This window comes from Taudactylus pleione, unplaced genomic scaffold (assembly GCF_031769625.1).
Source record: "Taudactylus pleione unplaced genomic scaffold, aTauple2 ptg000148l, whole genome shotgun sequence".
NCBI lineage: Eukaryota > Metazoa > Chordata > Amphibia > Anura > Myobatrachidae > Taudactylus > Taudactylus pleione.
Genome location: NW_028284550.1, coordinates 1,344,506 through 1,366,356, shown reverse-complemented (window position 1 = coordinate 1,366,356; position 21,851 = coordinate 1,344,506). Strand labels below are relative to the sequence as shown.

The window sequence follows — 21,851 nt, the reverse complement described above, 5'->3', positions numbered from 1 at the left end:
TTGTCAGAATAGTCCATCGTTGGCCATTCTTGAATGACGCTAATAATGCTAGGACAGCCTCGGATTAATGGGGCTTGTCCTCGTGATTCCAAATCACGCAATACACGGGATCTATATATTCATGTGCCATGGCGCGTATGTGACCCCCATACCCAGAGTACTGACATACACGTCTCGCTACCACACTTCCCATTCTCAAAATTTCTGTCCATATAATCATCTGGGTTATCGGTGCGTTTGTCAGCAATAAACTCAGTCCATGTTGGGTTTCGAACGCAATGTGAATATTCAGAGTTGTGGATGAGCCTTTTTGTGACAGCCGGCAGCGGTCATCTTGGCTAACTGCGTGTTTGATGTTCCCAACTCTGTAGGCGTGTACTATATGTGGCAGCTGATTGGACGAGAGCAGCGCATCTGATCAGCAGCAAACCTTTCCCCCGCGCTTCCTGGTTACTTAAATAGCTCGAACTGGTTCAGCCGGACCTGCGTTTCTTTATGATGTCCAATGCTTGGATTCGTGCAGGGGATTATGGGAAAGCAGGCAGGGTATGGATTGGAGGCAGGGGGGTGCGCGTGAAGGCGATCAGACTGTATAGCAGTATTCGTACAGAAAAGAAGCCTTTTAGTTTCTAGCCGTGTCCTCCCAAAATGTATTATTTCTTGCAGAACTCTCTCCCCAATAAAATGATTAGAGCTCATCAGTGTATCGACGCTTGTGGATAAGCATGTCGGGGACTGCATAGTATGTGCTTGGCACAGAAGCCGCAGCGCGTCCCAAAAAACAGGCCTTTGTTTGTGTGATTGGTGAGCCGGACCCAGCCCATTGTAAACACCAGTTGTAAAAAGACAGGAGTTCCGGGCTGCCGTCTTCACATGAGTTTCACAGTTCACAGTGTTACTGTCAGCGAGAGTTCATGCTTCATTTTCCAGAGCCCACATTCTTCTGTAAGAAGGAGGTTTCCAGCTGCTAAACAAGCCAACAATATTGGGTGTAGGCCGCGGCCGAATTATAATTTTTTTTCCTGTCTTGTTCCTAAAGTCTGATGGCTTCATGCTGAATGCTTAGAACAACGTAGATTTCTGCGTAGCCAGTACCCGAGGCGGTCTATAGAACCGCGGGACGGATTCAGAATTTGTACGCCGTGCCGATGTTTGATCGATAATCTGCGTATTCGTCGCACTGCGCATGCAAGAGGCATGGCTCAGACGTCTGTTACCACGGCCGTTCTGCAGGACCCGGGACTGCTGTAATAGTTTGATTTGCGACCGATGGCGCGTTTTATATCAGGCAGTTTGGATGACCTGTTCAAGCGACTCGTCCTGGAGCTGTCGGTCTATGGGCGAATAATTAAATGGCGTATTTCAAATCTGCCCATGAAACCGTAATATTTGTGAAATGCATACATGAAGTATTATATGTAAGATTATGGGAGGGGAATAGTAAGTGATTGTTAGAATGGGTATAGCCCACGTGGCTGCTGTGTCAGGTAAATCTTAGGCCACGTATCCGCTGACGTGTTGTATTTGGGTTCTAGCTTGCTATTTTAGATGAGCGGTTGAATAGTTTTCTTAGAAATTTATTCATGTGCCCCAAACGCTGACACGGAAGAAGCCGCGTACACAAACAGGCGACGCCATTTTAAACGCACACGATAAGTGTGCGAAACGCGTTATTCTCCAGCTGGAGGCTATGTGACCTTAGTGTTTGATGAGCGAGAGGTACAGCGAGGCTTTGGCGGATTACCCACTGGCGTTAGACAAACAGTGGCTACGCTTATCAAGTGTGGCCACGCACCACTACATCCTATGCCACTGCAACCTTTTACATGAGGCCACTACGCGAGTTACAGCTTGCATTTCCCACCAGCGGGTATCTGGCTCTAGTGGCACAAAACGGTGTAAAGACATGGACGCTTGTTCAGTGTGTTGGTAGCACTGTGTCATTGTTTTGGTGTTAACTGCAAAATCGATAGTCCCAACAGTTTAGTAGCCTGTCTGTTCACTTGAAAGCGGTGCCTCGTGCCTCAGTGATGTCACTAGCTTTTGGGAAGATCATCTCACTATTTTGGAAGGCTGACAGTATTTTGGATAAGGCAGCAATTTAGCAAGAACTAATTCGTACCGGAGTTTGTTTGATCATGTTTCCCCTGCTTGTTTTTGTTTGGTGAACCCACCAGAAAAGGCCCTTCGCTAACCTCAGTAACCTTTCTGTGCTGGACAATACACTCCAGCCAGCCACCGATCCACTTGCAGCTATTGATGGCCTTAACCTTAAAAAAAAATAAAAATGTTTATTCAACATAACACCATTGTGCTGTTATCAGACAGAAGGGTTAAGGAGCTGGGGGTATGAGCACGAGCTGTTTGTGTGCAGACCAGCACCTGTAGGAGTGAGAACAATGTACCCTTCTGAGACACGAGGCAGGCCCCAGAAAAATCTGAGGAGAAGGCAGCGTCCAGACTGAGCCCTCAGAGAGGCTTATTTATACCCGTTTGTTTTTCATGTTATCGCTGCTGTTTTTCTCCAGCACGTGGGGTTATTTTTCTCCAGCACGTGGGGTTATTTTTCTCCAGCACGTGGGGTTATTTTTCTCCAGCACGAGGGGTTATTTTTCTCCAGCACGAGGGGTTATTTTTCTCCAGCACGTGGGGTTATTTTTCTCCAGCACGAGGGGTTATTTTTCTCCAGCACGAGGGGTTATTTTTCTCCAGCACGAGGGGTTATTTTTCTCCAGCACGAGGGGTTATTTTTCTCCAGCACGAGGGGTTATTTTTCTCCAGCACGAGGGGTTATTTTTCTCCAGCATGTGGAGTTATTTTTCTCTCCCCCATTTTTGAAAGCCGGGTGGACTAGGTAATGATGCAGCACTGACACAGGGCAATCTGCATTGTACTCTGTACATCTGCCTCCTGCTGCTCCCTGGGCGTAAGGCGAGCTCTGTGCATTGTTCCAGCCCTCTGTCCCACCTGTTCCCAAACCGCCCGGAAGGAATTCCTGATCCCGTGACCTGCGGACCTGGATCTCGTCCTGTCAGATTTTGTGCGCTCGACCGAGGCGGAGCCAGGACTGGCTCGGGATTTATATGAAGGTAAGGCTGGTCACCTCCCTACTGACCACTAACTACCAATCTAACATACGTTCCAGTAAAGAAAGCCATTTTATGACCAATGTTCGCGGAATTGCAGCTTATAAATTTCACTCGGAAATAGTGAAGTCACTGAGGCACTTAGTGCTTCATGCCTCAATGTTGTCACTAGTTCCCAGTGAAGTGAAACGGCAAATATCATACCTCCCAACCCCTCTTGTTGGTGAAGCGGGGCAAGTTGCCTCCGCGCATTAGAGGTGGGTGCGGCCAAGTTTCTCGGAGGCGTGGTCACGCATCTCCGAGGCGAACACGTCACACCAGCCAACCTTCCGGCTGGATCAGAGCCAAGTCAAGAAGGGGGTGTGGGGGGGGGGTTATCAAAGCTTGTAAAAATGAGAAGTGAATAGCAACCAATCATATTCCAGCTACCATTCATCTGTTGCATGCTGTAAAATGATAGGTAGAATCTTACTGCGTGTTTGCTTGCTATGGGCAACGACCCCACCTGCCCTGGAATCCGTACTGTCCTGGCACCGTATAGAATACTGGTCCTGTCCTGATATTGTCTGGCTGTATTTGGGTAGTAAGCTCCTTAATGTAACCCCCATAATTCTGCGTCTGTGTGTTTCCGTACTCTCCTGTGCAATCTGTCTGTAAAAGTCGCTTTATCGTGGCTACAATGATATAAGGAGAATGCAATGTGTTCCGTAGCTAGTGCTCTTTACCCCAATGTGTGCGAGCCAATAAACTGGGGGTGTCCTGCACTTTGCACTGGCAGAGTACATTATGCAGGGACACTTTCTAGCATTACGGCTGGTAGTGAATGAGCTTCTTTGATGATCCTGTTGTGTAAATGGCTCCAGATAAGCTGATAGTGGACGGTTTGCGCACGCCTGCCTCGTCCGTACTTTGTCTCTTGTGCTGCGTTTTGGTCGTGTAATATTTCTGCGCGCCCCAGGCCACGGGGAGGAGTTTTAAAATATTCACCGAGGGCAAAGTTTCTGTACACTTATTTTTCATTCTTTTTAAATGGAGCTATATCATGGTAACCCCTCGCAGTAGACTTTGGTAGTTGTCATTTTACCTGTGGCTGGTTTGTACTTCTAACGTAAAATCTAGATGTCCTCGAATCTGACCTATTAAAGAGCCTTAATCTTGTTCTCCACTAACCTTATTTAACCCTAAGTATATTGTACTTAGCAGCGCATTAATGTTCTCCTTACCCAAGTGATTCTGCAGCTCTTCTTATGTGAATCGTGTCATTTTCTTGAATTATTTTTTACCCTATATAGGAAAGGTTCCTGGACTGCACACCCTGAATATATATAATGGGAGGTGCTACCTGATGAGACTAATTGCAGGCACAGACAAATCTCAGGTGCACAACTCCAAATTGCTGATGATCTATAAATGCAATAAAATGTTGCAATCAATAGAGGTTTTTAGCATAATCATGGCCAAGGTTATGGGCCTACCCACCATATCCAGGTAACCTCTTTAGGGTAGGTCCCTAACATACTAGGGTTCAAATCCAGAGAGCTGGACACCCCCCAAACTGGCCCAGCTAAGCCGCCCCAGGGCACCACCATAGTAAGAAAAGTGCAGTGTAAAGAGATAGTTAAGAGCAACCACTGCTGCATATAAAGAATGAAAATAAAAAAGTGAAGTACATATATATTAGACACACAGTGAAGGGTTAAAATGTGTTATAAAAGAAAAATGTGTTATAATGCGGTGCCCTGAAACAGCTCAACCAAAGCAATCCAGGAGGACCCACGCCCCAAAAAATGAACCAAAGTTGCACTACAGTATATAACTTGTAGGACTTACCTAGAATTGTGCCTAATACAGTGTGCATATACATTACCATACTCCATGCTTTTAAACCAATAAGGTAGGGGTGCTAATCCAGACTGAGGGCATCTCCTTTCCCTCAGGTGTGCAATAAAGCACATTAAATGGAGTATATAGGAAAGGTTCCTGGACTGCACACCCTGAATATATATAATGGGAGGTGCTACCTGATGAGACTAATTGCAGGCACAGGAACAGACACATTTCTATTTTTACCCACAATATTTAAAGAAGTCAAAGTTTTCCCCGATTGAAGGTTCAACTTGAAATGGCAATTGCACTTCTCCTGTTTGATCTATATAAACAGTTACTATATAGGGAGCCTAAGGTGCAACGTACGACATAAGCCTCGCTGCGTACAGGTCGCCTGTTGGTGCGTGAGGCTGCAGTGCAATAGCAGACAGTGGTTTTTGCACCTTCTCTATGGTGGTTTAGTCCCACCTGTAAAGGAGACCCCCTATAGTGTCCCTGGGAGTAATGTTCTGTGCAGCCTGCTCTCTCTTCCCCACCCGTCTGCAGCGCACGGCGGTCATGTGATCCTAATATTGATTTTCTTGGAATGGGTTTAGGGAAATGCTTTGTTTTCATAGCATTACGTTGCCAGAGGCAGAAGGCATCAGCCACCTGTTGTGCTCACCAATTCAGTCTGGCTGCCAGCACATCCTCATGATAGGGAACACAAACATGTCCATATTCTTCCTTTAATAGACTCTACGGAAAAGAAAATCCCTGTGTCTAATGCTATTAGGTGCAAACCATAAGATACTACCTATTAAAAAATAAAATGTATATATTTATATTACAACAAAGTACCACAAATATAAATGCTCAAAATGAAAAAGGGTGCACCTCAGTGGAGTGTACTGTGACGTCTTGGAAATACCCAGACCTGCATACGTTGTAATTTTACTTCAATGCAGGAGGCATCAGACGCACATCCAGCAGGACAGTGCAGCTTTCTGTAGCTTCCACGGGAGCAGAAGACCCACCAGAGTGCCCCTGTTAACACCACAACACCGGACACAGCGCCTCACCTGGGCTTGTGACGTAGTTAATTGGACCCTGGAGGATCGGCAACTTGTGGCGCGGTCCGTTGAGTCACTGCTCCAGTTACGTGCTGATGGTAGTGTTTCGGGTGTGGCACAGACCCCCACGAGGCCATGGACCCACTTGTCAACAAGGCACCGTGCAGGTGTATGGTAGTTCCATAATGGTCTGAGGTGTTTTCACGTGGCGTCCGCTTGTGCGCCTGAACCCTTCATTGACCGGTAACATTTACGTTGCTTTGCTTGGCCGGGTCTGGTCAAACAAGCACTTGAATTGGGTCTCTATTACTTCAGATGGGAGCTGATTCTCCTCAAACAATTCACTCGCTCCCCTCACCCCCAGGCTAATATTACTGTGTATCTGTATTCTTTCCGTCAGTGGTGCGTTTTTATTAATAGTTACAGTAAGGTGGGGGTGCGGGGTTGGTTTTGACGATATGTACTAAGCACTATCTGCCTCGGTCGGTGCATACAGCAGAGCATTGTACGGTGCATCTAGTGACCGATAGGAGTTTGGTTATCTCAGAGAGTCTCTCCTTATTTTTTTTTTCAACAGAGAGTGAAGGAGAGAATTTTTCCCAGCAATGTTTATATAGCTCCATCGGATCCATCATTCATCTGTATAGTGCTGTGAAATACCGTCTGCGGTTACGATGGCCGCGAGCACGGGAAATTTGAAAGTTTACCTGAAGATGAGAACTGTTACTTTTGACCTACATTGTTTTTTAATACTCTTTATACACTTGTACACACAGATTAAGCACTGAAACGTGGATGTGTTAAGCCGAACTGGAAGTGCAACTTTACTATGGCTGTGTAAAGGCTCCTGCCAAACACAAATTCATTGTCCTTGTGGATGTGTCCTATCTAGAGGGGCGCTTTCTGGGGCTGTAGCCCCGCTATGGTTCCTGATACAGCTTGTGATCTAGTATATTTGTGTGCAGATCAGTTTAGACACCAGCAGCCCGGAAACACTGAAACCGGCACGGCTGCGGCCTGTTCAGAGTCCCTGCCGGGCCAGGCTGCGGCCTGTTCAGAGTCCCTGCCGGGCCAGGCTGCGGCCTGTTCAGAGTCCCTGCCGGGCCAGGCTGCGGCCTGTTCAGAGTCCCTGCCGGGCCAGGCTGCGGCCTGTTCAGAGTCCCTGCCGGGCCAGGCTGCGGCCTGTTCAGAGTCCCTGCCGGGCCAGGCTGCGGCCTGTTCAGAGTCCCTGCCGGGCCAGGCTGCGGCCTGTTCAGAGTCCCTGCCGGGCCAGGCTGCGGCCTGTTCAGAGTCCCTGCCGGGCCAGGCTGCGGCCTGTTCAGAGTCCCTGCCGGGCCAGGCTGCGGCCTGTTCAGAGTCCCTGCCGGGCCAGGCTGCGGCCTGTTCAGAGTCCCTGCCGGGCCAGGCTGCGGCCTGTTCAGAGTCCCTGCCGGGCCAGGCTGCGGCCTGTTCAGAGTCCCTGCCGGGCCAGGCTGCGGCCTGTTCAGAGTCCCTGCCGGGCCAGGCTGCGGCCTGTTCAGAGTCCCTGCCGGGCCAGGCTGCGGCCTGTTCAGAGTCCCTGCCGGGCCAGGCTGCGGCCTGTTCAGAGTCCCTGCCGGGCCAGGCTGCGGCCTGTTCAGAGTCCCTGCCGGGCCAGGCTGCGGCCTGTTCAGAGTCCCTGCCGGGCCAGGCTGCGGCCTGTTCAGAGTCCCTGCCGGGCCAGGCTGCGGCCTGTTCAGAGTCCCTGCCGGGCCAGGCTGCGGCCTGTTCAGAGTCCCTGCCGGGCCAGGCTGCGGCCTGTTCAGAGTCCCTGCCGGGCCAGGCTGCGGCCTGTTCAGAGTCCCTGCCGGGCCAGGCTGCGGCCTGTTCAGAGTCCCTGCCGGGCCAGGCTGCGGCCTGTTCAGAGTCCCTGCCGGGCCAGGCTGCGGCCTGTTCAGAGTCCCTGCCGGGCCAGGCTGCGGCCTGTTCAGAGTCCCTGCCGGGCCAGGCTGCGGCCTGTTCAGAGTCCCTGCCGGGCCAGGCTGCGGCCTGTTCAGAGTCCCTGCCGGGCCAGGCTGCGGCCTGTTCAGAGTCCCTGCCGGGCCAGGCTGCGGCCTGTTCAGAGTCCCTGCCGGGCCAGGCTGCGGCCTGTTCAGAGTCCCTGCCGGGCCAGGCTGCGGCCTGTTCAGAGTCCCTGCCGGGCCAGGCTGCGGCCTGTTCAGAGTCCCTGCCGGGCCAGGCTGCGGCCTGTTCAGAGTCCCTGCCGGGCCAGGCTGCGGCCTGTTCAGAGTCCCTGCCGGGCCAGGCTGCGGCCTGTTCAGAGTCCCTGCCGGGCCAGGCTGCGGCCTGTTCAGAGTCCCTGCCGGGCCAGGCTGCGGCCTGTTCAGAGTCCCTGCCGGGCCAGGCTGCGGCCTGTTCAGAGTCCCTGCCGGGCCAGGCTGCGGCCTGTTCAGAGTCCCTGCCGGGCCAGGCTGCGGCCTGTTCAGAGTCCCTGCCGGGCCAGGCTGCGGCCTGTTCAGAGTCCCTGCCGGGCCAGGCTGCGGCCTGTTCAGAGTCCCTGCCGGGCCAGGCTGCGGCCTGTTCAGAGTCCCTGCCGGGCCAGGCTGCGGCCTGTTCAGAGTCCCTGCCGGGCCAGGCTGCGGCCTGTTCAGAGTCCCTGCCGGGCCAGGCTGCGGCCTGTTCAGAGTCCCTGCCGGGCCAGGCTGCGGCCTGTTCAGAGTCCCTGCCGGGCCAGGCTGCGGCCTGTTCAGAGTCCCTGCCGGGCCAGGCTGCGGCCTGTTCAGAGTCCCTGCCGGGCCAGGCTGCGGCCTGTTCAGAGTCCCTGCCGGGCCAGGCTGCGGCCTGTTCAGAGTCCCTGCCGGGCCAGGCTGCGGCCTGTTCAGAGTCCCTGCCGGGCCAGGCTGCGGCCTGTTCAGAGTCCCTGCCGGGCCAGGCTGCGGCCTGTTCAGAGTCCCTGCCGGGCCAGGCTGCGGCCTGTTCAGAGTCCCTGCCGGGCCAGGCTGCGGCCTGTTCAGAGTCCCTGCCGGGCCAGGCTGCGGCCTGTTCAGAGTCCCTGCCGGGCCAGGCTGCGGCCTGTTCAGAGTCCCTGCCGGGCCAGGCTGCGGCCTGTTCAGAGTCCCTGCCGGGCCAGGCTGCGGCCTGTTCAGAGTCCCTGCCGGGCCAGGCTGCGGCCTGTTCAGAGTCCCTGCCGGGCCAGGCTGCGGCCTGTTCAGAGTCCCTGCCGGGCCAGGCTGCGGCCTGTTCAGAGTCCCTGCCGGGCCAGGCTGCGGCCTGTTCAGAGTCCCTGCCGGGCCAGGCTGCGGCCTGTTCAGAGTCCCTGCCGGGCCAGGCTGCGGCCTGTTCAGAGTCCCTGCCGGGCCAGGCTGCGGCCTGTTCAGAGTCCCTGCCGGGCCAGGCTGCGGCCTGTTCAGAGTCCCTGCCGGGCCAGGCTGCGGCCTGTTCAGAGTCCCTGCCGGGCCAGGCTGCGGCCTGTTCAGAGTCCCTGCCGGGCCAGGCTGCGGCCTGTTCAGAGTCCCTGCCGGGCCAGGCTGCGGCCTGTTCAGAGTCCCTGCCGGGCCAGGCTGCGGCCTGTTCAGAGTCCCTGCCGGGCCAGGCTGCGGCCTGTTCAGAGTCCCTGCCGGGCCAGGCTGCGGCCTGTTCAGAGTCCCTGCCGGGCCAGGCTGCGGCCTGTTCAGAGTCCCTGCCGGGCCAGGCTGCGGCCTGTTCAGAGTCCCTGCCGGGCCAGGCTGCGGCCTGTTCAGAGTCCCTGCCGGGCCAGGCTGCGGCCTGTTCAGAGTCCCTGCCGGGCCAGGCTGCGGCCTGTTCAGAGTCCCTGCCGGGCCAGGCTGCGGCCTGTTCAGAGTCCCTGCCGGGCCAGGCTGCGGCCTGTTCAGAGTCCCTGCCGGGCCAGGCTGCGGCCTGTTCAGAGTCCCTGCCGGGCCAGGCTGCGGCCTGTTCAGAGTCCCTGCCGGGCCAGGCTGCGGCCTGTTCAGAGTCCCTGCCGGGCCAGGCTGCGGCCTGTTCAGAGTCCCTGCCGGGCCAGGCTGCGGCCTGTTCAGAGTCCCTGCCGGGCCAGGCTGCGGCCTGTTCAGAGTCCCTGCCGGGCCAGGCTGCGGCCTGTTCAGAGTCCCTGCCGGGCCAGGCTGCGGCCTGTTCAGAGTCCCTGCCGGGCCAGGCTGCGGCCTGTTCAGAGTCCCTGCCGGGCCAGGCTGCGGCCTGTTCAGAGTCCCTGCCGGGCCAGGCTGCGGCCTGTTCAAAAATTGTGCTGGAGCATAAATAGGTTATGCTATGTTAATGGAGGCCGTAGGATGAATGTGACTATTATGCAGCCCTTGAGGTGGGTAGGTCTACCCTGGTGTCCCGGAGGGGAGGGGGGAGACTGCGTTGCTTGGCCTATCTTTCCATGTATCTACTTCTAACCTGCTGGCTATGAACTGGTGCGGAAATGGGGTTCCTAAAAGGGCTGAGACCTTGTGGCAGCAGTCCAGGCCGCGCCTGACGGCAATATGGAAAGCTGCAGTGTAAACACTCGGGCTTGTTGTGAGGAAGAGGAAACCTCTGGGATTATAAGGACACGCATCATTTCTGTGTTTACACGCTCGCTTTTCCCCGTCAGCATCTGACTAGCGGCCCGGAGTATTCATCTCCTCAGTTATAGGCAAAGTAACAATGCGTAGTGTATATTAATAGACACTCTGTGCTGTGGTTCCTTGCTGTGGGTGCTTGTGTCAATCTAAAGACCTACTAATCTCATCTAATCTCATCTAATCCATGGGTTGTCCCCGAGGGTTATTCTAATATCAATTTTAAAAAGATAAATGTATAATAATAGGTTTAGGTATAGAATTATAAAATTAACTTCTACATAGGTGTTCCTAATTGTCGCTACCTGTGCCAGTGTCCTCTCCAGGAACTATTTCCAGCCGGGTGGCATCAAGAAGTAGCTGGGTGGGGGCCTTCACAATAATAAAATGTTTTAAATCCTGACCTTATAATGCCCGGATACCCTTTCCAGCCGGGTGTCATCAAGAAGTAGCTGGGTGGGGGCCTTCACAATAATAAAATGTTTTAAATCCTGACCTTATAATGCCCCGATACCCTGCATCCCCCATAAGCCCCCACTGTAAAAACACACACACACACACACACATGGGCACCCTGGATGTATTACTCACCAGATGCGTCTGTAACCAGTCAGTAGAGCTGCGGAGACGTGTGTTCCAGGGGTCTGCAGTCGGGATGCCGACGGTCTAAATGCTGTCTGTCTGATCCCTGCAAGGGTCTAATGACAGGCGTCGAAACCCCGACGCCTGTCATTTTACTGACGCCCGTCATCCCGATCAAAGGTAAGCCAGGGAAGGTTAGGGGCTCCCGGTGGGGACTTAGGACTAGGCAGCCCCCTGGGAGGGTTTGGGTTAGGCTAGGGGAAGGGGCGGTTAGGTTTAGGCAGGCTGTTTGCTAAGGTGGTGTCTATGGGTAACAAAGAGGGATCCGGTGGTGTAGGGAAGTCACAGAAGGAGTGGGGATGACCATCAATAGCCCGCCACCCCGAGGGAGCCAGAAGCAGCAGCAGTGAGGTGAGGAGCTAGGAAGGATAGGCAGCCATGCATCCTGCCCAGAGGGAGATGTGGTTGGGAACAGGGACCGGAGTTTCATACAGTGGCAACCCGGACTCCGGCCCGAGCCAGGAGCAACAGCTGTCAAGTAAGGAGAAGGGAAGGGGAGCAGGGACCGCACTTCGACCATCTGTAATCTGCAACCCCGCGGGAGCCAGGAGCAGTATCGGCAGCCAATTGAGAAGGAGAGGGGAGGCACAGAGGGAGTGGAGATAAGGAGGTGAGCCCGGAGAGCCTTTCAGCAGCAACCAGGAGCAGCAGCAGTTAGGGGCCATCCAGCCTCCGGCCCTGAGAGCAACAGAGCTTCTGGCGGGAATCGCATACAGGCGAGCGGCAGTGAAAGGCACGTGTGAGTCACACATGCAGTGTTAGCGCCACTCCCCCGCTGTACAGCCGCTCACTGTACAGACACAGCAAGTCCCGGGTCAACAAAGACACGTTGAGGGTGACCGGGCCACAGGGGGCACGGCTCAATGGGGGGTGCCGGGCCGTAGGCTGTTTCTGCTGGGCGGTGCGTCTGCAAAAAACAGCCCGGGGAGAACACTGCTGTCCCATAATCCCTGTACCTATTGCTCCCAACAGGGGAGGCATGGGTGAAGGGATTCACAGGATGGCCCACATTCATGGACCTCAAAAGGGGCGGCGTTTCATCTCAAAGTGGGCGAGTCCGGCAATGGTTTGGATGGATCAGGGCGGGGCCTATTTTTGTTGCGAGGTACAGATGTGTCCTCATTCACAATGGCGCAGATTGGCACGACTTAGAAGCTACGCCATGGGTAACAATTCTGCTTTCTTATTGGTATCATAGCTGCATACAAAGCTGCTTGCAGTGTACCAGTGACAATAGGGGAATACTTTGTATAAAGTCGCAGGCGGCGGGACACACAGGGCTATTGGGCTCCATTTGGCAAAGGTGTATATGGGCAAACCTGTTTTACCTCTTCCCCTAACTCTTCTGCTAGCGTATTATAGTGTCCAGGGGAGGGGTCTAACTGTATGGGGGTGTGGCTTGTTGCATTTGTCATGACAGATAGGAGGGGCCTAAATCTGACAGCTGGCAAGGCGGGTGCCATCGTACGCTCGTAGCCTTCAGAGCGGAATACCAAAGCGCTTTGTTCTGTACTAGGCACAGTTATGCTGAGACCATAATAGAGCTGTTCTCCTTCCATTTCGGTTTCTTGAAAATGTTAATGACCCCAGTAGTTGCGTTTACAATGCTGGGTACACTAATTTACACCCCAGTGAGCGCTGTGTAAGATATATGGTAATGCCTGTGAAGCTGTCCACTAAAGTGACAATAGACCTAGATTGACATGTTGTCAAGATAGCTCTTCTGCAAACAGTGACATCACTGCGAAAGTGGGCGTGGCTGAGATGTGCCAGCTGCCGCCACATTAATGCGCACGCTGAATGCAGCCTTAATGCTGGGCATTCACTATACAATGATCTGTCAGATATCTGTCCAATCTGGCTGGTTGGAATGAAAACCTGGTAATGTATGGGAGCAAATGACAGTCGTCCATTTACTCACTAACACTGGGAAACAGAAAAAAATGGTCGTTCAGACAAATTGGTTAAAACACAAGAATTTAACCAATTTGAACAATTATTTGTGTCCCTTTTCCAGTGTTTAAGAATATATGATCGATTGTCATTGGCTCCCATACATTACCAGGTTTTCATTCCAGCCAGCCAGATTGGACAGATATCTGAGAGATCATTGTATAGTGTATGCCCAGCATTACTCTGTCACTGACACACACATCATACATGTGTGATTTACATTAAGGGCGCAATTCAATTGTTTTCGCCAACAGCTGCATATCCGCTCGCAATCCCCCCCGGTGGTGGCGAGCTGAAATGGACGAAAAGTGACCCGTTTGGGCGCCCAAAGGCACTTTTCGCAATCGCGCCCAGCACTTTAGGTTTAGTCATTTTACGCGGCTAAACCTGACCTCTTTGGGCACAATCGGCGCAAAAATCGGCATCAATCGAATTTTCGGCCCCGCGATCTCCCTTTACTGTAGGCAGGAGATCGGGCGCGATAAAACCAAATGAATTGCGCCCTAAATGTTTTCCCTGCATCTGAGCAATTCTCTTTGGGCCTATATCTCCCCTGTAATTACTGCCTGTTACCGCTGCGACAGTGCGCCGTTTTCTGGCCATCCGACAAGTAATGCTAGGGAGCTGGGAAACGTTTTATGGAGAGAGTTGATTGTAGACGTTAAAAGGATTGTTCATTAGAAGACCACATATACTTCATTTAATTACCAGCATGTGCCGTAAATAACGGGTTTGTGTCTGTATAGACGGCAGATAGCAGATTGTCTGCCAGCTGTCTCATTGCACAGAGTAATCCTCCCTAAGAGGGGACGTTGGTGCTACAGAACCTCTGGGAACTCGAACTATGACAATAGCTGACATTACGTTCTATGCTGAATGATGGGGAGACAGTCGATGGCGTAGCTGCTTTCACATTCGCTACACCCTGGCACCGGCCATTGCCGAAGGCACGTTTTAGTGCAATTGCAGTAGGTTGTCCGCACCTACTGGTTTCACATCAGTGATGCCCGTCTGCCCGCCACCTGAAAATGAGAGATTTATTATCCTTTATTTATAAAGCTGCGTCATAGTACATAGCATAGATACAAGTAAATAGCACACAGTGACCTGAGACGGGGGCTGACTATGTCCCTGCCTCTGTACATTGTGTTTTCTTTTCTTTTTTTTTACTTTTTTAAATGCACGTGCCACACTTGCAGGAATAATGGGTTTTTCCCCGTCAGAGGTGTCTGTATGTCAGCAACGTTGGCAGGATGTGCTCAGCCTATAGCTGCTCAGTGCAATAGAATATCCACAGCACCAGCATAGAGCGTGAGACGCACTTGTGTCTATGTGATAAGAAGTGTATGGGCCTTGTATCCACTCTCCATCTTCCACCTTATAGCGGAATAGTTAGATGTCGGCCCTGGTCAGCTGTTCCAGTTATGTGCTGGTTGCTCTGGGCCGTGACCTCATCCTTTTGGCCAGCGGTGACTCTGCGGGGGTGAGGGGACTAAATAAAGGTCCTCTGCAAGGAGTCGGGCGTTTTGCCCGGGTGACCCGAGGAAGACATCCCAGCCGATGACATCCGAGCCCGCAATACGGCTACTGTATTTGTGGGTTCCCTAGCACTAATGGTGTATTGGGAATTTACACCACAGCTGTGACCTTTCCAGAGACCCTGTATGAGTTAAATCACCTTTGGCGTTGAACAGAGAACAGTTTAGGCTCTGTGGCTAAACCCCCCGCACCCCTTGTGTCCTTGGTGTGGATTAGCAGCAAGCCATGGTTTTTGGATTGTGTGTGATAGAACTTGAGATGTGTGCGGCTGTGTATTTTCATTTTTGTGCTGTTTAGTTAGTGTAAGCTTATGTTCTCTGTTGTCATTTATCCTCTGCAAAGAAAGGAGAACGTTAGTGTACATCGCTGGGAATAGTGACAGTCTGCATGGGAAACCCAGCTTCATCTCATACAGTGTTTTGAAATACAGTTCTAGTGTTCATTCTAGCACCCTGCTCCTGTTGCAACTCTTCCAGTTCCTCAAGGGGGCTATCCACTAGACGATAAAGTTCGATAATCGTTCAAACATCGTTTGAACATCGTTTGCAAATCGTGCAGTAATTGTTTCTAACGATGTACGATGCGCGCTCCCGCTGGTCGTTTGATCGTCTCCTCCATCGACTGAACATGCAGGTCAATTTCACTTGATTGCTTACAAATCGTTTACACATCGTTCACACTGAATGATCAAACGATGAACCACTATCTGCCCACTATAGCTGAAAGCTCTCAATCACAGATTAAAACAACATAGTTTATTGTTAAATCTTTTGCAAATCTTTTGCAAATTGTTCAGAGTGAAAGATCATATTTCAGGGGAAACTTCAAGGGAAAATCGTTGAGAGGTTGGACAGGAATAAAATCGTCTATTGGATGCCCCCCATCAGTGTTCACTCAAGCTCCGGCGGCAGGCAGGGCGCCGGAGTTAAAGAAGGCACGCACCCGAAAAGGGCGTGGCCGTTGAAAAGGGGGCATGGCCATTGAAAAGGGGGCGTGTCTATAAGACACATCACACTTTTCGTCACTCTTGGGGGCTTGCCCGGCACTTACGGACACGCCGGGCAGGCCCCAGGCGCTGCTGACAGGGAGAATTATTCACCGGCGGTGACCAGGTCACTGCACATTTCTCCACCCGCGGAACACTGCGACCAGCGGGTGAAGACTGCACCCACAGGCTGTGAGGGCAGGGAGCTTTTTGCCCTCCTGAAGGAGGGCAGTGCGCGGCGCCCTGCTAAAACAGCCTAGCTGGAACGCTAGTTCCTCTTTCCTGTCTGGGGTGTCGCTCTCTGCTCTGGTGCTTCTAGCACACTCAGCCAATGCAACAGACTGCTGAGCTACAGACCAGAGTGTGCTAGAAGTACCAGAGCAGAGAGCGACACCCCAGACAGGAAAGAGGATGACCTGGGGTATAATTACTAAAGTGCAGATTTATAGAAGTGGAGATGTTGCCCATAGCAACCAATCAGTTTCTACTTAACATTTATCTAGCGCCTTCTAAAAGATCATAGCTAGGATCCAATTGGTTGCTATAGGTAATTATACCCCCTGGAATCTTAAGTGCGCAGTGACCTGCAGTGATCTAAGTAGGACTGTATTCGGCGGCGTGTGGCGGTCACGTCTCCTCCAATGAACGCATATGCTGATGCTATAGCAGGGAATGGCTGCTTGGAATCGCCGTATGTAACAGCAGCTGGCGACGAGCTCTTCCAGTTGACTGAACACATTTTCTGCCATTCTGACATGAGCCCGGGATGTAATTTGTTTTGGGGAAATATAAATCAGGCGAGTGACATTTCTGTAAACAGAGATGAGGTTTAATCTCACAGCTATTGTATAATTCATCGATGCCAAACGGAGACACTTTCAGCTGATCGCAAAGGACTGCCCGGAAAACGCTACAACAGTTGCCGAGTGACTGTACCATTTTAGCTTGTTGCAGCTAAAGAAAATATAATAAAGTTTTTTTTATTTTGAAACGGAGTGAAAACTTGGCTAGCGGTTTTACTTCATTCAGAGCTGTACCAGGGGGTCACTGTCCTGTGTGGGGGGTCTCATCTAGCCGTTTGGCACTTGTTCACCAGTGGAGCCTGTTAGTGTAGTTGGAGGATGACCGTTATAGATGCTGCCGTATCAGTTAACTTACCCTCTACTGCCGATGTGCTGGGGATTGTTATCGTGCTGGTCTTGGGCTATTAAACTCTTGTTACAGTGGCTGTCAACAAAAAAAACAAGGTTCTAATGGCGAATAAATTTTTTGTCGCCTAGGTAAAAAATGGGACGCTAACCCAGCTCTCCATGACTACGACAAGCTGCGCCAAGCGAATGCAGGTGGGCTAGCGCATACCTACAACGACACGCGGAACTTCAAACCCCCAGAAGCGGCTCACCCTATGAGACCGGCACTGCAGCGGCAGGATGACATCACACAAGGTGCGTTTTTTGTCGTCCTTGGTATTGCTTTGGTGTTTATTTGGTACGGTTGGTATTGTGCTTTTAGTTATGTGTGTTTGTTTATATATGTAAATAACAGATTTTTTTTTTGATTTTTTTTATTAACTTTCTTTTGTTTGGACTTTGAATAAAACAAGGAAAGTACAAGTAATTGGGAACCATAACACATTGAATAAGACGTAAAACAAATAGGTGTATAGTATTTCTGATCATATATCTGCCCATTGGCGTTCGGGTAGGGAAGGAGACTTATGTGGTCTTTATTAAGGATCCTAAAGACCTCATTAGACGGCCCTGAAGGCTTGTGTGTTAGTCTCCTGGGGGAGGGGGGGGGGGGGGTTAGGTTAGAGGCGACATGCAGCACCGCTAATACGGTAAACAGCATTGCAGATTTTCCTGTGCTCTGCTATGGCGCGAGGAAAAATCTGCAATGGTGTCGGAGAAACGGACGGAACGCCATTGCCGCTAATTGGATACTTCCCTTGAAGTTGAATGACCACCCAGCTTTCTCTACATGGCGGCTGTGCGCGAGTTCCGGCTCCCCTGCACGATTGAGATCCGCAGTGCGCGTTTGCATTGTCCGCTGCTTGTCCTAAGAGAGTACAGCCCACTTGTTCCTTATCGCTCAGGCTCTGCAAAATACTCCCCAGTCTCTGCCAAGAGCTCTGCAAATCCCTTCAGACCTGCCTCTGGCCCTGATTCAGACCCGGTCGCTCTGACAGAGCGCTCGCTCTGAATCAGGGCTGGGTTTTTTTTTGTTTTTTTTTTTTGGATCGGCCTCTTGGCCGCTCACATAGCTGTGGGTGACCACCCACAGCTATTGCGAGCGGCCATGATGATGGTCGCGATGGTCAAGACCATCGCGACCATCAGGCTTGCGATGAGACCCTTGTGGTAGGGTCTTGTTCATTGCAAGCCCCAGAGAGCTTTCGGCTCTAACAGAGCCGAAATCTCTCCACTGACATCACTTGTGATGTCAGTGGGGCCGCCCCCAAACGGCAGGCGTTCTCATGGGAACGCCTCCGTTTGGGCAGCCACCTCCCCGGCCCGCCCACCAAAGGGGGCGAGCTGTCACTCAACATCGACAGCTCGCCCCTTTGGTGCGAGACCCGGAGCGACGGATTGCCCGTCGCTAGCCCTGTCTCGCGCATAGGCACGACGGAGCCGGCTCCGTCGTGCGCATGCACTGTGGGCCACCATTGACCCGGTTGCGAGCACTCAGCGCTCGCGACCTGGTCTGAATCAGGCCCTCTGTCAGAGCCTTTGGGCGGCTGTTGGAAGAACATGGAGGAGATCTTCCCGCTGTGAAGGAGTGACTGACAGCATCGGGCATATTATCTCATCCCATGATGAACACACTAAGGACCTCATTCAGAGTCTCTCGCTAGATGCGATCGCTCGCCCCCAGCGTATGCAAATTTATCAAAGTGACGCCACGGGAAGCGATCGCTCGCCAAGGCATAAGCACGCCCACCATGTTTTAGCGAGTGGCCAGCGTACGCCCAATCGCACAGGCAGAGCCGCCCACCAGCACACGTCATCTCCAGGAAGTGTTTTCAAACATTGGTACATCGAGCACCATCGGTAGTGATCGCAGCGCTTGTGGTTGCAATACCCTACCACTGCGAGGACTTCAGTCTAAAAACCAGGCAAGTGACGTGTACTATGACGCTGCCTGTTAACTATGCACGCCTTAAAAACGGCGGGGAAACACCCAGGAACGCCTGCGTTCGCACCTCCACTCCCCCGTTATTAGTGTCCTGCCCCTGTTGCCACCGACAAACGCCCTCTCCTGTCACTCATTTCACTGGGCTGTCTTTTCTGGGCATGCGAGCGGCCTGCGATCGCACAGAGTAGTTCGCGCACGCGCAGAACGAAACATGCGCATGCGTGTACGCAAACAATCGGCCCGCTTGCGAGCGAGAGACTCTGAATGATGTCTAAAATCATTTAACCAAGTGCTGTATAAGGAATGGTATTGATATGCAAGACCATCTAGACCTGGCTACTTCTGCAGGTACATTTTAATCCGTCAGGGAGCCTATAGTAGAACGTTCTTTATTGCAAGGGATCTTTTTGGGGAATGATCAGATAAAAAGCAGCATTAACTCGATTCCCCACTCTGAGTAGCTCGTAGAGACCTAACGAACCCTGAACAGTCGTGCAGAACACACAAAGCAGAGTCGTAGGCCCAGTGCTTCCAAAGCCCTATCCCCAATAAAGAATTGCTCTTGTTCTGGCAAGACCCACAGATTTGGGAATGTTATCAGCTGCTGTATCTGTAAAACCAGATTAAAATGTACTGTGCACCTGTATTAGAAGAGGAGTTAACCCATACAATTTAGCACATTTTGTTTCTGCATCTCAAATGTCACTTGCTAACGACAGCCATGTTGTTGTAGTCCTATGAGGAGTCACATGTTTGCGATCACAACTTACCCCCATTTTCACTTCCTATTCCTTTCAGAGAAACGCCTGTCCAGAGGTATCTCTCACGCGAGCTCCTCCATCGTCTCCCTGGCCCGATCCCACGTTTCCAGCAACGGCAGCAGCGAGCACACCCTGGAGACGCCCGTCTGTACCTTCCAGCTCCCGGACCTAACCATGTACAACGATGATTTCCGCAGCTTCATCGAGCGGGACCTGATCGAGCAGTCCATGCTGGTGGCCCTGGAGCACGCTGGTGAGATACCGTCACTTTAAACTATCTGGCTGGTAATGAATACCTTACGCAGACTGTTCAACATGACACCTCACCTATACAAGATGGCTGTCGATTTGTCGGCTGAACCAATGTTCATCCTCCCCAGAACCAGTTTATGCTCTATACCTCAGGGATGAATGGGTAAGCCGAACTTTGGCTGAGCCCACAAAATGGTAGATGAGTCCATTTTTTTTTTTTTGTGTAGAATTCCTACTTATGTGATTTCCATGTGCCAATGTTGCATCACGTCCGAGCTCCGGTCTCCTGGTTCGCAGGGCTTAGCTGGCGCTGCAAGTAGGGAATATTGAACCCTTTGAGGATTGTGCTCCGAGTACAAGGGAGTTTATAGGCTGCACTGACCGTGGACAAGAGCCAATAGATCCGCACTGCATGGGCGTTCTGAGCTCTTGTGTACTGTCCTATACAAACACTCTCTGCAATGGTACCGCATAGTGAATACCACTTAGTCTCGACTGTAGTGGTCATAGCCGAAACATGTAATGACTAAGTGGTGGCTCATTAAAACAGATCGGGGGGCGCCTAATTTCGGATAGATGTTAGCATGGCAAATAGAAAATATTAGTGTGTACATAGGAATAGTACAGAGGTTACTTTACACTAAGGATTTGCTGCAGATTACATGCGTTTAGTGCAGGGGTGCTCAGTCTGGGGATGGGGACCGCTTGGCGTGCGTCCTGATGGACGGGTATGGAATACATTCTATTGGAAGCCACATTTTGGTGGTCACAGCATGCAATGGTTCATTGACACTTGGAAAAAAAAAAAAAAAAGGGAGGAGGAGGAATCTGCGATCCATTGACTTAGAGCTCCGTTCAGGTCATGTGATCCCTACTTAGGAGAGCCAGTGTTCGGGGCACTCTATCCTTGACCAGGTTTTCTATGGTAGGTAGTTGCATTGGCCACTATGTCTGGGCAGGTGGCAGCCACCAGGTAATGTGTATGTATAGAACAGATGAGACATCCGTATTTTGCACAAGTTTCCGACGTACAAGCATGCATCAGACTGTGGAGAACAATAATAACCAGCATACAGCTTTGTATCAGAACAGGCATTGGCAACCTGTGGCTCTCCAGCTGTGTGGGACTAAAACTCCCAGCATGCCTTTGTTAGCCCTCTCTCAGTGCAGATAGGTCATTAAATTATAACCTCATTGACTTGGGAAGGACTGACACCAGACTGTGGTACAAGCTGCTTTTGGTCAGATTCCTGGAAGATGATGTCACTGCTTTTGTGTGACCAGCACGGGCACAGAGGCAGCTCCCAAGTCTCTGGTTCTCAGGCCCTTTGTGTACAATAGAAGGACATGGAAGCCGTTCTCTCTGCACCAGGCCAGGAGACAGAAGTCCCCCCACTGCCTCTCTCTTTGCTGCATAGTGGGCGCATATTAATGCGCCCACTAGAGGTGGAGCCGTCTTTATATAGGAAGTGTGTCCGTGAGGGGAGCGTGTCTCGTCTCCCATTCAAGATAAGGAAGAAAAAAACACCCACTGCTTGTAAAAGGGGCATTATATAGTACACCTGTGTTGCTCACCATAGAACTACTCTTCTTGGGTAGTCTCATACCTGGGGGTGAATTTACCAAAGCTTCTAAAACTGAAAAGTGTTTGTTTTGCTCATAGCAACAAATCGGTTATCATTTCTCTATTGCATCTTAGAAAATTTATAGAAGTGGTGATGTTGCCCACAGCAACCAGATTCTACTACTTTTTCTAGCACCTGAAGTTAATAGCTAGAATCTGGTTGCTATGGGCGACATCGCCATTTCTAAAAGCCTGCACTTTAGTAAATATACCCCCTACAGTCTGTAATGGTGCTTTTTGTTTTGACATCAATGGAGAAAGCAATATGGCAGCTCCCAATTCACTCAAGAGAAGACCCAAATGCGCCTTGTTCACACAGAACCGCGTCCGGCGTATTTATAATGAAATAAGATGGTAGAGAATCTAAACGTCCAAAAACATCTAATTTGCGTTAAGCTTTATTACCGTTTAATATAACGTTTTGTTTTTTTAAATGTAATCCTCATTAATAGTAGAGTATAATGGTTATTACCTG

At 51.6% G+C, this 21,851-nt stretch overlaps 1 protein-coding gene across 1 annotated transcript in view; it reads left to right on the top strand.

Annotated features, from left to right (window-relative positions):
• Positions 1–21,851, top strand: part of OTUD7B (OTU deubiquitinase 7B) — a 64,607-nt gene that overhangs the window by 17,748 nt on the left and 25,008 nt on the right. Inside the window, exons 2-3 of the mRNA XM_088474168.1 lie at positions 16,885–17,049; positions 19,538–19,753. Coding sequence (XP_088330294.1) covers positions 16,885–17,049; positions 19,538–19,753 — 381 coding nt within the window. The remainder of the gene's footprint in view (positions 1–16,884; positions 17,050–19,537; positions 19,754–21,851) is intronic.